The 16,507-nt window shown below is 41.1% G+C and overlaps 1 protein-coding gene across 7 annotated transcripts; it reads left to right on the forward strand.

Moving 5' to 3' along the window:
* Positions 1 to 2,129: 2,129 nt before the first annotated feature.
* On the forward strand, positions 2,130 to 16,488 carry ubtfl (upstream binding transcription factor, like). 7 transcript variants are annotated; one of them, XM_067529293.1, is made up of 20 exons: positions 2,134 to 2,523; positions 3,749 to 3,843; positions 5,071 to 5,246; positions 5,455 to 5,538; positions 5,801 to 5,956; positions 6,343 to 6,407; positions 6,621 to 6,741; positions 7,286 to 7,396; positions 7,680 to 7,807; positions 8,771 to 8,912; positions 8,992 to 9,033; positions 9,449 to 9,562; positions 9,674 to 9,832; positions 10,339 to 10,467; positions 10,721 to 10,809; positions 11,339 to 11,528; positions 12,237 to 12,284; positions 15,076 to 15,213; positions 15,559 to 15,663; positions 16,080 to 16,488. In XM_067529293.1, the coding sequence occupies exons 2-20, from the start codon at positions 3,789 to 3,791 to the stop codon at positions 16,143 to 16,145; spliced, it is 2,118 nt and encodes a 705-aa protein (XP_067385394.1). In that variant the 5' UTR covers positions 2,134 to 2,523; positions 3,749 to 3,788; the 3' UTR covers positions 16,146 to 16,488. The 7 variants fall into 7 exon arrangements, 6 of the variants coding, with proteins under 6 accessions (XP_067385396.1, XP_067385394.1, XP_067385399.1 ...); XM_067529294.1 differs by having other exon boundaries at positions 2,135 to 2,523; positions 10,339 to 10,449; positions 15,556 to 15,663; XM_067529292.1 differs by having other exon boundaries at positions 2,136 to 2,523; positions 15,556 to 15,663.
* The last annotated feature ends 19 nt before the right edge of the window (positions 16,489 to 16,507 follow it).

Raw genomic sequence — 16,507 nt, forward strand, 5'->3', positions numbered from 1 at the left:
GGGTATAATCGCATGAATATTATTTAAAATAAAACCTGGTTGACAATCCAAAAGGTTTTTAATAAAAAGACAGATGCTTTGTGAAACTCCAAATTCACAGCTCTGTTGTACTAAAGGTGCATCTTTATTTGAAGAGTACACAGAATTACACACAGAAGAACAAATACAATTTCAACAGCAGAGAACAGCTGTAGATCCAGATGTCAATGACGGTTGGAAGAAAGGACATCTAATTTCTTTTGGAAAGGACAAGACACAAGTGGAGGAGACAATTTAAGGTTAAGAGAAGAACTGTTTCTGTAGTTTAAAGATCCTAGTTTTTGATTTATTATGAATTATGACGTGAACAAAAGAGACCTTTTGTCCCGGAAGTGTGTTGCACTTGCTTTCTTGTTGGTTTGGCCGGGATAGAAGCGGGACAGAACAGGACATGCACACACTAGAACCACGATTAAACCACCATCAACAATAAATATTTAGAAACAAACTCAGTTTGTCTTTTCATCATTTCCGTCATAAGAATCTTTGGAAAACAAAAGTAAAAAATCTAAAAAAAATTCTTATAGGTTCATATAGTCGCTTAGAAAATATACATTACTACTACAGTGGCAGTTATATCACAGCAGATGTGATATTTAAAGACCAATCATTTTCAAACCATATCAAAAGCAGAAAACAAGGAAATGAGAAAAGAATTATCCCATTATTTCAACTTTCTAATAATTTAAGAGCATTTTCATAACAACATGCCATCAGTTACTTATTGACACTGTGTCCTTTAATTTTCCCACATAAAAATACAATTGACTTACCGTAAATTTTGGCTAAACTCCTGAAATGTTTAAGGTACAAATAAATCTCTTTAATATGACTTTGTACATTCTAAACTTACTCCCTGTTTATAATTATTTGAATGAAAAATATTTCAGTAAACCATCCCCTCGCTTTAATATAAACTCATCAAACCTTTTGTTCACTGAAAATGGTAAATGGTCTGCACTTGTATAATGCTGTTCTACCCGTTGGTCCTCAAAGCGCCTTATACTGCTTCTCGTTCACACTCACACCGACGGGGGAGCTTCCAACACTCACCGCAAGCAACTAAGTTGGGGTTCAGTGTCTTGCTCAAGGACACTTTGACATGTGACCGGAGGAGGTCGGGATCAAACCAACAACTGGGATTGGTAGACAACTGCTCTACCTCCTACACCACAGATCACGGGTTTTTAAGGGGGTTTCAAATTCAAGTCAGATCTTTGGCTGATTATTAATTCAGGGATGTGTGCATTTTAGGGGACATTAAGGGTTAATTATAGCAATTTTATGATATAGTGCTTGGAGTGAACAGACATGTTGAAAATTAAACTGACAGGTTAGTAAGAGCCAGTTCAGTTATTGTGTGATCACTTTGAACCCTAACCAGTGATCCAGAAGACCACTGAGACTGGACATGTATCCTGGACTGAAGGATTCAGTAATTAATGGAGAAGAAATTTTAGAGAGACTGTGGGATCCAGGTTTGAACCTTCATTCCCATTTCTTTACTTGAACATCCTGACCAGCAGGTGGCGGTAAACAGGGGCCACACACACCCTGAGGGCCCCATGGCCCGGACCAGTTCTTTCCAATTGTTTTGGGACAAAGTTCAATGAGAAACCCAGTTAAAGGTTTAATAAGATTCTGCAGGAACTGTACGTAAAACTAACATCGCTCGTGATTACAGAGCCCCCAGCCACACACACACACACCTGCGGGGAGCTCCGCTGAGGACAGGTGTATCGATCAGTTTGACGTAGTGATCGATCAGTGACTGGACCTGAACTAAGCGGCTCTCTGAGGGCGTTCACCGGTGACTCGGGAAGACCACACCCGGCAGACGGTCCGTTCTCAGCGGGCAGGATGCCATGCGGATGCGGGCTGCTGTCTTGCAGGACGCAGGGTTAGTCAGGCGTCTCCGAGCTGCTGATAAGCACCGCGACAGGCCGGGGAACGAGAACGGGTGACTTTCTCCTGCCGGAGCCTAGTGCAGTCTGGCAGCCGCTCCCCCTCCGCGTCATCCCGGCCACATCTCTGTCGGCGGCTGGCCATCGGGTCCCCGGGCCCCAGTCCTCTGTCTCCCCGCCGCTTCAGCATCTGGACTCGGACCAGGTTAAAGTCTGCAGGGTAGTTTCAGAGGAGGACGTGGTGCCGGTGGGATTCTCCAAAAAACTGAAGAACATTTAGGACACGTTCTTTAAAATAATTTCCTTCCATGTAAAGTAGTTTTCAGCGGCTTTGGCTGCTGTTTAGCCGCTGTCTCTAGTTTCATCCTCCGCCTTTGTCCTCATGTTTTCCCCCGGAGTTCCTCCCCCTGCGGCGCTGGGCGGAGTTTCATACCGGACTAGACGCTCCTTTTGTCGGATTCGTTTCGACCTGACTCCCCGGGGTTTACGGCTGAAAAAAACACTGTTTGAAAGTCCTGAAATAATCCAACCGACCACAGTGGTGTGCATTAACACCCCGGGTTTCTGTCTAAATCACAAGGTAAGTAGTAAGTTGCGATTTTAAACAGATTTCCTGGGTTTTCTGGCCGTTTGTCCCCGAGTCTCTACAAAATTCATGGCGGCTTAGCAGTGAAGGCTTGTTGGGCAGCAGCAAGTCGTCAGCCCGCTCGGCACCGAAAAGCTCAAACGTCAGAGCTGCTGTGTTTCGATCAGCGATCCCGCAACGAATTTTGCCCCTTTTTTCTCATTATGTTTAGTAGCTAAAGCGCAGATGTCAACGGATTTCAGCATTTTAACAGTTTTGCTAAATAAGGCGATTATCAAGCTACACTCTTCAAACTGAGCCGTTTGTTCGTGTCTTTGAAATATTTTTGGTTTGTTACGTGTTTGCAATTTCTAACTTTGTCTCGCACTTTCCACATTTAACCAAAAACAGTAACGTTAGCTTAGTCTCCTGTAGCTCTTAGCGTGCCAGCGGAAGCTACGTGGTGACTCCTGCCGGAGGACGGACGCCATTACCGGGGCAGCTGGAGCCTGGCGGCCCGCTGGTTTCACTTAACAGCGACCCCGACAAGATTCCCGCTGTAAACACACATGCGTGTCCAGCTATATGCACAGATCCTGATGTTGGCATAAAGAGCGGCTGATATTTGGTCAAAAAATCCGTATTCACACGAATCGTTGACGAGTTTGGCACGTAAACAGTCACCAAGCAAATTTCATTTGAACTAACTCTGAAACTGAATCAGTCCGATCTGCTCTATACCGCCCTCCGTGTCTCTCTCGGGGAGGAGCAGGTTTTGGAAACATTAGGTCCTTGTGTTTCTTTAACTAAAAGATGAGCTACACAAAATGTTTAGATTTATGTCCAGCTAAGGAGCCGCTCGCAGATACAAATCATAAGCTGCATTTTCACATGTGCACATTTGTTTTAAGGTGACAAATTTTTCAATGGAGTTTGGTGAAACCTTGTACGACAGCCCGTGTCCAGTTTGTTAAACCGTGTAACCACGGACATGGATCATACAGGCTTCAGAAACAAGTCCCGGTCTTTGTCCCGGAGGACGGTGTCTTGTGTTTGAAGTCCTTCTCAGTGAGAAAACAGGCTCAGCTCAGGCTGATACTCCATCAGGCATCAGGTTGACATGACCGAGACCGTCAGATACGCCTTACAAACAGGCTTACAGTGTGAGCAACGGGGCATCTGAACTGAGGGGGGGAAATACATTAACACCCGTCACGTGTTTTCTCTGCTGTGTTTTCAGGTGTGTGGGGGGCGGACTCGTCCCCGTCAGGTGCTGCACGATGAACGGCAGCAGCAGCAGCGTTTCCGCGGCCGCCGGGATAAAGAGTGAACCAGGTAAAGACCACCTGCCGTGATGTCACCTGAGTGGTCTCTGATAGATAGGTGAACAGAATAACAAGAACAGTTCTCAGTTTAACTGTACAGCAGCAGCACAAACCTGAATGAACTCAGTCGTTTTTGTTTTAACCTAAAATAGCAAAACAGAATTATTTGCATAAACAAACACAATGATAGTTCCAAATAAAGGACATTCACACCAGTCCGTTTGTTGACGGTCCTTTTTCTCTCGCTGACATTGTAAAACACAGTAATAACAATCTGCACTTTGCACTCGAGAGTGATTCACTCATCTTCAGCTCCTTTTTAATGTCAATCCAGCCTCGGACACAAACATTTGGGTTCGAAAACCTGCTTCTTCCTATCAACTTGTATGTATTTGTCCCAACCCCGATCACCTGATGGAATGGGTGGGGGCATTAGCCCTTTTTTTCAGATCTACGAAACCAAATGTCAGTGATCCTTTTTCAAGTAAACTCTAGTGGATCAACTTTGATCACAAACATTTTCACCTGCAGGAAGATTTACTGCAGCGCTGCAGGATTAAACTGAGGCTTCGTTTTAATTCAGTGTTTCATACTATTACTACTATATTCATATTTCCACTGTTTATATGAACAACAATTGTGCCATAACTTAGGAAAATCATGGACAGACAAACAATATTAGTTCTGTACTTCTGGCTGTTCTACCTTAAAGCTTTAAAATTATGGAACACCGAGGTTCACATTTATTACATTTTCATGCAGATTATTTCAACCTGTGCACAACCTGTTCCTGCTGATTTGGTCCTTTCTATTGTTGTTATTTCTTTTCTCTCTAATGCTCCCAGGGATGGAATTAACCTGTCATTCTACTAGAAATGTGCAAAGTCTATAAACTATTCCATTCTATAAACTAAAATAGTGGAGCAGAAGAAAAATGTGGGCTGTAAAATGTCTCTGCTGTCGCTTAAATGTTGAAACTTGTGCTTGAGCAGTGAACAAATGCAGGAACACAGAGGGGAACTGGGTTTCAGAGACATTCAAACACCTTCTACTGTTTAATTTACAATCGAATATGTTTAAAATCAACAACATGAAGATGAAGTCAGTGTTAATTCAGTTTGCAGCTTCTAAACTGGTTTTACACAGTCTGAGACCAGAACTTTGTCACACCTCCCCACACAGCGGTATTCAGCAAAATATGGTATTGTTCCTTAATGTCATGTCTGAATGTGCACAGATGAGTGGAGTAAGGAGGACTGTCTGACTCTGCTGGAGAGAATTCGCAGTCTGCTGCCAGATGGAGATGCCATGAAGTATAAAACCACAGAGTCTCACTTCGACTGGGAGAAAGTTTGTTTCGGCAGCTTCACCGGAGACATGTGTCGCCAGAAGTGGCAGAAAGTCTCGTCTGAGGTGCTGAGACTAAAGGACCTGCTTATTTATGCCCATCTTATCAGCCCTTTAAACAACAGTTAAACTGTACTGTGAACTGTAAAACATTTGAAACCTTGTTCTAATATTAAGGGTAAAAGTGTGAAGTAAATTTTAAATCTTTGTGTAAAAATTGTTATTTAGTGACAAAATAAGACATTTTATAGCTCCTCCTGTTTTTATGTTTCAGGTCCGTAAATACAGAACCATGACAGAGCTTATTGTTGATGCCACTGAGTTTGTAAAGAACCCATACAAAGGAAAGAAACTGAAGGTGAGATTAACTAAGATACACTTTACTAAACCAAGCTATGAGGCCACAGTGCTTGAGAGCAACTAAATACATTTACTTAAGTAAAAACGTGAGGTAATTGTAGTTAAATTCTTAATTATTTTATCATGCCCCTTTATATTTTTCACCCATTGCATTAAATCTGATATATTATTCACTTTTTGAAATGTTTCAGTGAACACATAAACATATAAGCAATAATACAGTGATTTGTATGACCTTTGACCTCCACCCTGTCCAACAGACTCACCCAGATTTCCCTAAGAAACCTCTGACTCCATACTTTCGTTTCTTCATGGAGAAACGAGCCAAATATGCCAAAATCCATCCAGAGATGAGCAACCTGGACCTTACCAAGATCCTGTCTAAGAAGTACAAGGAGCTGCCTGACAAGAAGAAGGTCTGATCCAGACTCTCTACACCTCCCATTTAGAGAGATGTTTAAGTTTTATTAATGTTTCTATAGAAAAGAAGTTCAGAGTGAACAATCTGGACTATCACACAAATGTTCAACAATAGTTTAAATACAGCATGAAGCTCATTAAATAGTCATATTATTCATTTTATTTTTGTATGTTTGTAAGGCCAAATTAAATGTTTGGTTTGACAAGACTGAAGGTATTATATTAATAACAATAATTATTATCAATAATTCTGCATGCACTGACTATACATTTTTGATTTTATTATTATTGTTATTATTATTCGTCAGTATTGATATAGACACTTGGTGGTCTAACAGTTTCCATCAGGATAAATAAAGTTGAAACTTCTTGTTTCCTGCAGCAAAAATACATCACAGAGTTTCAACGAGAGAAAGAAGAATTTGAGAAGAACATGGCTCGATTCAAGTGAGTTTATCTAAGTTCACAGTCTAACAGCTGCCAACGGTTACATATTTAACTGACCTGTAACCTGATAGCTTGCTGTGAATGAAGCATTAATGTTTGTGGGCACCATGTGGGCACAGTGAAAAGCTGCTTCACTGTAAACTGTTTACACTGAAGTGTGTGTACGTACTATTAGCATTTAGCTTTAGCAGAGCTAATACAGCTGACCTGCAGGGAGGATCATCCAGAACTGATGGAGGAGAGGAAGAAGTCAGACCTGCCAGAGAAACCGAAAACTCCTCAACAGCTGTGGTACAACCATGAGAAGAAGACTTACATGAAGCTGCACCCAGAGGTACACACACACACACACACACACACACACACACACACACACACACACACACACACACACACACACACACACACACACACACACACACACACGATCAGTAACACCTGGTCTGGATCTCTACGGACTGTTTATAGTCTGAAGTGAATTCTTCACAGAAAATTAAACAGATACAGCAAACGTCACTTTGTCCAGTCAATAATTCTACACCAGTTTGTTCAACCTTTCTCTTGGTTTGTTTGTGTGAAAAGAACTAGAGGAGAACTAAGAAACCACTGTGGATAAAGTCATGTGGTCCGGACTAAATGTAAAGTCATGTTCAGGTTTGCTCATTTAGGTTAGGAAAAATAACTGTACTTGTAAATGTGTACACACTGACATGATGAGTCTATAATGGGCGTGTTGTGTATTTACTAGAAGAAACACTGCACAAAACTCATCTGTGTCAGGTTTGGGTCAAGCTTGGCCACCACTGCTCAGGCTCGAGTCGGGTCCATGCTCTATCCAGGTGAGTCAAGAATCTGACCAGCCAGTCTGTTTGTTTCAGGTGAGTCAGAAGGAGCTGAAGGAAGCCCTGAGGAGACAATGGTCCCAGCTGTCTGACAAGAGGAGACTCAAGTGGATAAGCAAGGCCCTGGAGCTCCAGAAGGACTACGAGGTACCAGACCTGACTGAACTGAACTAGTTTGGGCTTATCTAAACCATTAAGGGTAATTAAACCTGACTGAAGGAAGTAATGCAGCAGAATCAATCTGCTCATAGTCGTGAATCCTTGGAAAGACTCTTAAACAGTTTAGATTTGAGCAACTGTTTGGACACAGGTTAATTGTCAAAGTAATCATTACTGTTGACTCATGACTGATAGTTTTGGAGACCAGGATCGGCAGGAACAGTACATGGGTGCAGGATTTGACAGCTGGAATGTGTGTGTCTTTGTGTAGGACAGTATGCGAGTGTATCATGAAGCTCATCCAGATGTAAATTCAGATGATCACGTTAGGTCTGTCCTCACCAAAGCAGAGCGACAGCTGAAGGACAAGTTTGATGGGCGGCCGACAAAACCACCACCGTAAGTCCAGATTAACAATGAACAAACAATAAACACACCACTAGTGAACACAACATAAAACCCATTAATATTAAGCTGATAATAAAGTGATTTTGGTGACAACTGATCAAATCAAGCTGGACCAGGTCTTTGCCAGTCTGGGTCAGGTGGTTCAGCTAGTCAAATAAAATCTTTTTTAACTTTAAAAACAATGTCCGGTTTACCTACACAGAACATAAGATCATAAGTTAATAAAAGTAAAATAGAATCAATAGAACAAAAACACAGATCACATAAAGCTACAATTAAAAACCAAGCGTCAGGCTCCTTTTAAAAGCCAAAGAAAATACATTTTTAAGTTTTAAGCAATGAGGCTTTGGCTGATGTGACATTCAGGGGTAAACTGTTTCATAACTTTAGGGGCCGACACAGCAAAAACACCACAAAAATCTACAACCTCAAATCAATTTGAGAACAGAAGCCAGTGAAGAGAGGTCAGAACTGGGGTTATATATGTTCAATTGTCTATTTGTCAAGAGGTGAACTGCAGCGTTGTGAACCATCTGAAAACAAGAAAGGGATGACTGATTGACAGTAGAGTACAAAGTAGTGCAGTAGTCCAGCCTGGAACTGATCAACGCGTGAATTGTTATTTCAAAATCAATAAAATACAGGAATGCCTTGACTTACTTAACACCCAACTGAAATGATCTGTTTATCTGAGATCACTATCGAACATCAGTCGTAGGATTTCACAGCTACCCTCGGGGGTCTCAGTGCCTCGAGTACTGTGTTATAGTAGGTTTGTGAACAGTTTAGTGAAGTAATTGAAAGACTAGACGTAAAAACCTAATGATTAACATATTAGGAGTTTTGTAAACAACTTTCAAACAGGACACTAATGACCTGATAACCATATTAGCTAGTAAAGGCTGTGCGTGGTTTTGGACAGTAGAAAACGCTAATGTGTGTATTTTCCTTTAGTAACGGGTACTCTTTGTACTGCGCTGAGCTGATGGTGAACATGAAGGACGTTCCCAGCACGGAGCGGATGGTACTCTGCAGTAAACAGTGGAAAATGATGACACAGAAAGAGAAGGACATGTTTCAGAAACGCTGTGAGCAGGTTGGTGTCACCACACTGTCAGACCAGGGCCCACTTCATATGACCTGCTTTTAACTCCCACTTCTGTCTGTTTATTTAGAAAAAGAAGCAGTATGATATCGACCTGCAGAGGTTTCTTGAGGTACGTCAGCATCTCATCGACTGGTTTTTGTTATTCTAAATTTGAAATCACTACTAAATTGGATTTGAACACCTAATGTAAATCCCTGTATCATCTTCAAATAGTCTATTCTGAAGAACATAGTAGTGACAGTAAGGAAGAGGAAAGTTAACAGGTACAGCTTTAGATTTTACTCAACATAGGAATTTCAGCCAAATCCATGACACCTTAATTAAATTCACTGAGAAATGTACATATGTGAATTTGTGTGGGTTATCTCTAATTGGCCTGACTTGAATATGATTGTTACTGTTTAAATGGAGCATGATGACTATAATAAAAACTAAATGAGAAACTGGTAAAAACAACTCTTTGCAATATAACATATCAGAAACTTTCAACTTGTTAAATTAAATGGACATGTGGCCTTGTCTAGAGTCTTCCAGAGGAGGAAAGAGACCGGGTCCTGACAGAGGAAAAACTAGGAGGAGCCAAAGGGGGAGTAAGCGTCGCCTCCAGCCCACACAGAGCCAAATCTCCTTCGGTCAAGGTCTCCTAACTCTCCTTAGATAAAACAGAGCAAACGGACATCCATGTCTGTCTGAGCATAAGTAAATCCCATAAACCAGCCTAAAATGTGTCTGTGTTTGTTCTATCCCAGGAGCGGGGTCGGGAGACAGAGCCAGAGCCGTGGGTACCTGCTGGACCACCAAAAGAAAGGCGGGATGGAAAGAAAACTGCTAAGCTTCCAGAGACGCCAAAAACAGCTGAGGAGATGTGGCAACACAGTGTGATCGGAGATTATCTGGCTAAATACAGAGTGAGCTTCATCAGTAGTTATTTAAAAGTTTCATGTTTAATGATGATTAAATAGTCAAATTAATTTAAAATTAAACTTGAGACAATTTCATGAGGAAATTTACAATTTATACTAAGCTAAACAGTGCCAGGCTAGTCCCTAATACTCAGTCTGCAGTTACTTTGCAGTAAACGTCCTTTGTTTCACAATATAAAAATCCTCCAGCTCCGTCATAGTAAAAAAACCTTCAGCTGTTTTACAGTAAAAAGCCCCCATCAGCTTGTTCTCATTGTTCTAATTAATTATTTGTTATAAAAAAAGTAGTTTTTTTGCCTAAACAACGAGGGTTTTTTTTACTGTGAAGCAGCTGGAAATAAAACGTGTGTAAAAGTTTGTGTCCAGAATTTATTGCCCAATAAAATTGTGTCTAAATGTTTTAAGTGGCCAGGTCAGAATGAACTGTTGCAGCTCAGCCAGACAGTGAAACAAATGTTTAATGTGATGCTGGTCATGTTGCTGCTTCACAGAGCGACCGCAGGAAGGCCCAAGTGGCGATGGAAGCAGCTTGGAAATCGATGGAGAAGAAAGAGAAGATTCCTTGGATCAAGAAGGCAGCAGAGGACCAGAAGCGTTACGAGGTTCAGTACCAACCTGTGGTCAGTGAGCCACCCCACCCCCACCTGCTGAGGCCACACAGCATTCACCTCTACGTCACATTAACGACACGTCCATATACACAGTTACCATTTTATTAGGGACATCAGACTTAAACTCTGTCTAATCCAACTTTCTGGCAGTAAATCCATCAGCTTTTTTTTCAAAAAAGTCTTGATTCAGCTGTCGTTTGACAGGACGGGTTATTGATCTCAGTGTTTGTTCTGTGTTGTACGGACTGCTGGCATCCTGCAGAGGGAGCTATCGGATATGAGGGCGACTCCAGCAGCGGCTCAGGGTCAGAGGAAACCTAAGTTTGATGGAGAACCAAAGAAACCTCCCGTGTGAGTCTGACAATCTGTTTTTTACCAAACATCTGCAGGAAGGGCTAAGACAGATGTTTTAAAGCTGCCGTAGAAATGAACACTCTACTACATAATTTCACATAATGGACATAAGTTCATTATGTGTAAAGTCAGTTTAAGATTTAATGTTTGAACTTTCTATCCGACCACCTATTAGAATTTACGGACTTTTGACCTCATGCAGCCAATTGCTGTTATCACCTAACAACCTTGGTCGAGATCACTTTGCTTTAGTCTGCTTCAGTGTTTTCAGCAGCAGTCATGTCATAGTGAACTCTGGACTTTTATCATTGTGGTCAATGGGGAAAGTGCATGTGGGGTTGCAAAGGAATTCTTAGTTGCAGCACTGTAACCACCTGATCCACACCACAAACTGGGTTTGTTGTCTGCATGTGGGGTGAGGGTTAGACGTTAGATGATGACTGGTGGAGGCCTGTAGAAAAATCAGGTAGGCTGTACACTGAGTTGCCGTGCACTAAGTCCCTCCTGCTGCTGTTTGGTCCAATAGGAGCGGGTATCAGATGTTCTCCCAGGAGCTGCTGACCAACGGTGAGCTCAATCACTTCAGCTTGAAGGAGCGGATGGTGGAGATCGGGAAGAGGTGGCACAAACTCAGCCAGAGTCACAAAGACAAGTACAAGAAGCTGGTGGAGGAGCAGCAGGTGGAGTACAAGGCTGAGCTGGAGGCCTGGGTCAAGGTAATTAACTAGGGTGCTGTCCGCCACTATTTTTAGCTGCAGCAGAGTCAGCATACGGCTTCAGTCTGCCCATTAACTGTTTACAGCTCTCAAATCAGTTTTTATCCAGTTTCAATCTTTGCTTCAAATAAAACTTCTCAGTAACGTGTCATGTTCCCTGATTTTGAACTTGCTTCTTTTGGTTCTAGTTTGGGTAGTATGTGCCAATAAACTTCCCTTTGAAACTTGCTATATCAAAATATCTTTACTTTTAGCTCAAAAAGGCCTCCGGATGATATCACTTGGAGGAACATTCAGGTCAAATTATGTTATCTCGCTGCTCACACTATGGAGCGTGTAATCGTGAGAAACCTGCTTTTCCAGAGCTCCTTCAAAATCATCATCTGAACTGTTAAATGATGAAAAACGCCTCACGGTGATGTCATCTGGAGGATTTTTTATAGCTAGAAGTGGAGAAATATTTTAAAATGGGAAGGTCAGAGGGAATTTTAAAAGCATTATTGTGTACAACCTTAACTAAAGCCGTAAAAAGTTGAAAATTGGTGAAGTCGACCTTTATACTGGTCAGAGTTCAGCACCATTTTATGATGTAACTATTACAAAGTGTAATTTTCGGAGACTTTCCTGACACGTTAGCTTTATCACTTGATTATAGACACAAAAACTTAAGAAAGTTTTTAATGACCCTCTTCTCCTTTATGTTTTCAGTCTCTGTCTCCTCAGGATCGAGCTGCTTATAAAGAGTTTTCCTCCTCTGTGAGTTTTTTTTTTCTTGTCTTTGTTATAAACGAAAATGTTTTCTAGAGTCAGGGTGGGGTTTTACAAGGGGGTGGGGGTTGCTAAGCTACATATTAAACTAACATAATATTAGCCAAGAACAAACAGTTGTCCCTTATCAGCTTATGCTTCAAAATTGTCTGTTTAGCTCTGAGTCTTTTAGTGAAACATGGCGGAAAGTGAATGAAGGACTTAATTGCTTTAACCATGTCTTCTGGTGCTAAAGAATTAGGGACGTCCATGAAGACGACTTGAATTTGAGGTGTTAGAAGGAGTTGATAGGAGACAAGTTAGTTAGTTATCAATATCTAAAGAAGATAATAATAATAATCATATATATAAATATTTAGTGTTTTATCTCTATATTGCTACTAATATCACCACAGTTTAGCATGAGACATTACATTATCCCCGCTGTAGCTAATGTTAGGACTTAGCACAATTAAATTAATTCAAGGTACATTTAACAAACTTTTCTTCTATTATTGTGCATTTCTTTTGTTAAAATGTTATTTTTAAAACTACAATTTTGATTTAAACTGCTAATGCAGTGTAGCTAATGGGACACAAGCAGTGGTGGGCTTGGGCTATTTTAGGGCGGGACAAAAAATCTGAAGGGCACCTGGTATATTAAATGGGCCCCTTCAATACAGAATTACTGTGCGTGTGTAAAAAGACAGATAGTTTCTGAATAAGTCTTCAACAACGTGCACAAATAATAGGGGTTGAAAACCACCCCTGATGAATGAATGAGTTAAACATGAAAAGACGTTGTTTGTTTTTTTTGCAGAAAACTGCACAAGTAGCGAAGGAAATGACTAAATAGTGTTAACTGTCCCAACAAATAGTGAACAATCTGTGTTTATACACAGCGTGTTTTTTCCTCACTGACATTAACTTATCTGCTCACCACCCACTGTGCCTAGTAAGGCACTCAGCATTTTAATTGGCCACAATTTTTATCGAATATAATTATGTTTTCTATGATTAGGATTAAGTGATTTGTCCACAAACTCACTGTGTTAACACATATACTGACCGTGGATGGAGATCGTGAGCGGAGCTGATGTTACTGTTTTTCCTGGACGTTTATGCTTGTTTGACAGGCTTTTTACTCAGCGATATGTTAACAGTACAGTAAAAGGATGGTGTCTCACCTGAGCAGGGCTTTGTCTCCTCTCCCCTGAAGGCTGCAGCTCTGCTGTGTGTACGGAGGAACTGCCCCTCCCCCCTCTGTTAAACATCAGACATAGGAGAAACTGCAGCATGAACAGCACAAATAGAACCTCCCTCCAGATGCTTTGCCTTTACTGCAGCTGCCCTCAGTCTTGTCTTCAGTAAGTGAAAAGCTGCTTTATTGGCCTGATATTAGGTGACTGATTCGTCCAGTGAAGAATAGCCCATTTCTTGTCGTAAGAAACTCTTGCGCAGCTTTTCCTGTATGTTTTGAGTCATTATCCATCTGCACTATAAAGCAGCGTCCTATCAGTTTAGCATAATTTGGCCGAATCTGAGCACAGGATTGTCCTATATACTTTAATCCATCCTGCTACTTTTATCAGCAGTCAGCTCATTAACAAACACCAGTGACCCAGTTCCTTTTGCAGCCATACACGACTATGTCATAACATTTTCTCCCTCATGTTTGTATGATAATGAGGATGATGCTTTGGACCATGAGCTGTTCTTTTCCTTATCCATCCTTTTCTCTTCCCATCATTCTGCTGTAAGTTAATCTTGGTTTCATCAGTCCAAAAAGTACAGGTGTTTTCTGATAAAACTCTAATCAAGCTTTTCTGTTCTACAGTATCACCAGTGGTTTGCATCTTGTCGTGAAACCTGTGTATTTTATTCATGAAGCCGTCTCTTGACTATAAACTTTGACAATGACATGCATTCCTCCTTAAGAGTCTTCTTGACTGGGTTTTGTTGTGAAACGGTTCTTCTTCAGTATGGAGAGAATTCTGGTCTCTTGTTTTTAGGAATTTTCCAAACTGTTGTTATTGGTCACTCTGCTCTCTCTCTCTGGTGGATTTATTTTGTTTGTTTAGCCTAAAAGTGTCTTTCATAGACTCCGCTTTGGACCTCACGTTCAGATTTTTAGTAAACAGCTATCAAATGCAAATGTGACACTGAAAACCACCTCCAGGTCATTTATCTATTTGATTATTCATGGAGTAACGAGGGAACAGATCACATCTGACCATGAAACTGCTTGTGAGCCATTTGTTCCATTATTAATGAGTGTATAAAAATGGCACCAATACCTGGGTGGTTAATTAGGCAAACCCCTTGAATTAAAGCTGAGAATCTTGACTTCTCTCCCATCTTGACTGTTTGATTTCTAATTGGAAGTTATGGTGTACAGAGGCCAAAGGCCAACCAAGCTTATTTTTATTGTTCGAATAATAATAAACCTGTTTGTATGAGGTCTCAACATTCAACAGTAATTCTATAAAGTGTGTCAGTGCATAGTGTTTATGTTAGCGTTATGATAATTAGCCAGCTTTTATGAAGCAGAAGGAAAGGAAAGCAGACAATGATTTAAAGGATTTGAACACAGAAAAATGGAGAATAAACAGACGTTTGAGTTATCATTGTGATGTCAAACGTGTATTTGCTCTTTAAAGACTAGGAGGGGTGTTGTCCCTGGTGTTCACCTATGGACACGATCTAACTTAACCGTAGTAATGTAACCCAGTATACAGAACATGCAGTAATGTTATGAGTTAGTTACGATCACTCAGGGAGTTTTTTGTTTTTCTTTCAGAAACGTCGCAGCACCACTAAAGTTCGCAGCAGTCCTGCAGCTAAAGTCCGGGTGACAGCGAAGGGGAAGGCAGTCAGCTCGAGAGCCACCACACCAGGGGTTACTGTGGGAAAGAGGGCCATGGCGTACCGAGCCAAGGTAAAACACTACAAAACATACAAAACAACCGTAAGCCAATAGGGGAAGTCACAATTTACACCAATTACTCTACGTACTCTGTACTCTTGAGTATTTTTATTTATTGTTCCTGGTACTTGTCTCTCCTCTCCATGTGTCTGAAGCTTTAGTTTATTAATATTATTAAACCAGATTCTGATGTTTACTGTGGACCAACGTAAAGTCTTAAAATCAGCTCCACCTTCACCTGCTGACACAGTTACAACGGTCTGAAGGGGGTGTTACAATTCAGCCAGATCACAATTCCATTCCATACACTCATAAACAATTTACAGCTCAACCTAACATTCAAAGGCCTTTCAGCAGGACATGTCCGACTCGGACGAGGAGGAGGAGAAGAGTGAGTCATCAGACTCTGACGAAGATGATGAGACATCAGGAACCACAGATAGTGATGATGATGATGACGAGGTAAAAACCAAGACACACTTTACGTTGTTCCTCCCGTCTGGAGTGAGATGGACTATGATTGGCTGATTGGATTATTAAAAACAACAATTCCACAGTAACACAGACTGATGTTTACTGTTGAATATTTCTCCCACCATAAGGACAAATCTTTTTGTGAAAAATAACACATCTAATACATTGGGGAGCAGGTTAATTTTCGAGGCTGCTAATAGAATCCATCAGGACTTGATCAATTAGGTTGAGACAAATCAAGCTCAACAGTTAGTCTGTAAATAAATGTTGAAAATCTCATTGTAATTTTCAAACAAAAAGTTAAGTACAGAGAAATTAAAAACTTTAAAATGTAGATAATGATAATGTAGATGAATCTGTTGCATACATTGAACGGCCATATAATAATTTGAGTCTTTCCTCAGAATGATGAAGATGATGACGAAGATCAGACCTCCTCAGAGGAATCCACCGACTCAGATTCGGACTAGCTCCGCCATCTCCTCATTGGAGGACAGGATGTGCAGACCACGCCCCCTCACGTGCCTGTCATTTTCGGCAGACCAATGAGAAGTAGTGGGACAAGCCACTGCTCCGCCTCCCTCTGAAAGGGGGTGGGATGTAACAGAGCGTTTGTTTTTGTTTTTTAATCGAGTGTTTGTTGGTTTTATGAGATGGATGTTTCAGATGGATGGTGACAGAGTGAGGCGTTTTTCGAGAGCGAGAGATTGAAGGGCGGGGCGTATTGGTTGTCATTAGTTCCTGCTACGTTCAGCCTCCAACCAGCTGTCTGCCTGAGAAAATTAATAAATAAATGCACTTTTTTCTCATTTGTCCGATTTTATCATGTGAT

The sequence above is a fragment of the Channa argus genome, chromosome 14 (genome assembly GCF_033026475.1).
Source record: "Channa argus isolate prfri chromosome 14, Channa argus male v1.0, whole genome shotgun sequence".
In the NCBI taxonomy this organism is placed as follows: Eukaryota; Metazoa; Chordata; class Actinopteri; order Anabantiformes; family Channidae; genus Channa; species Channa argus.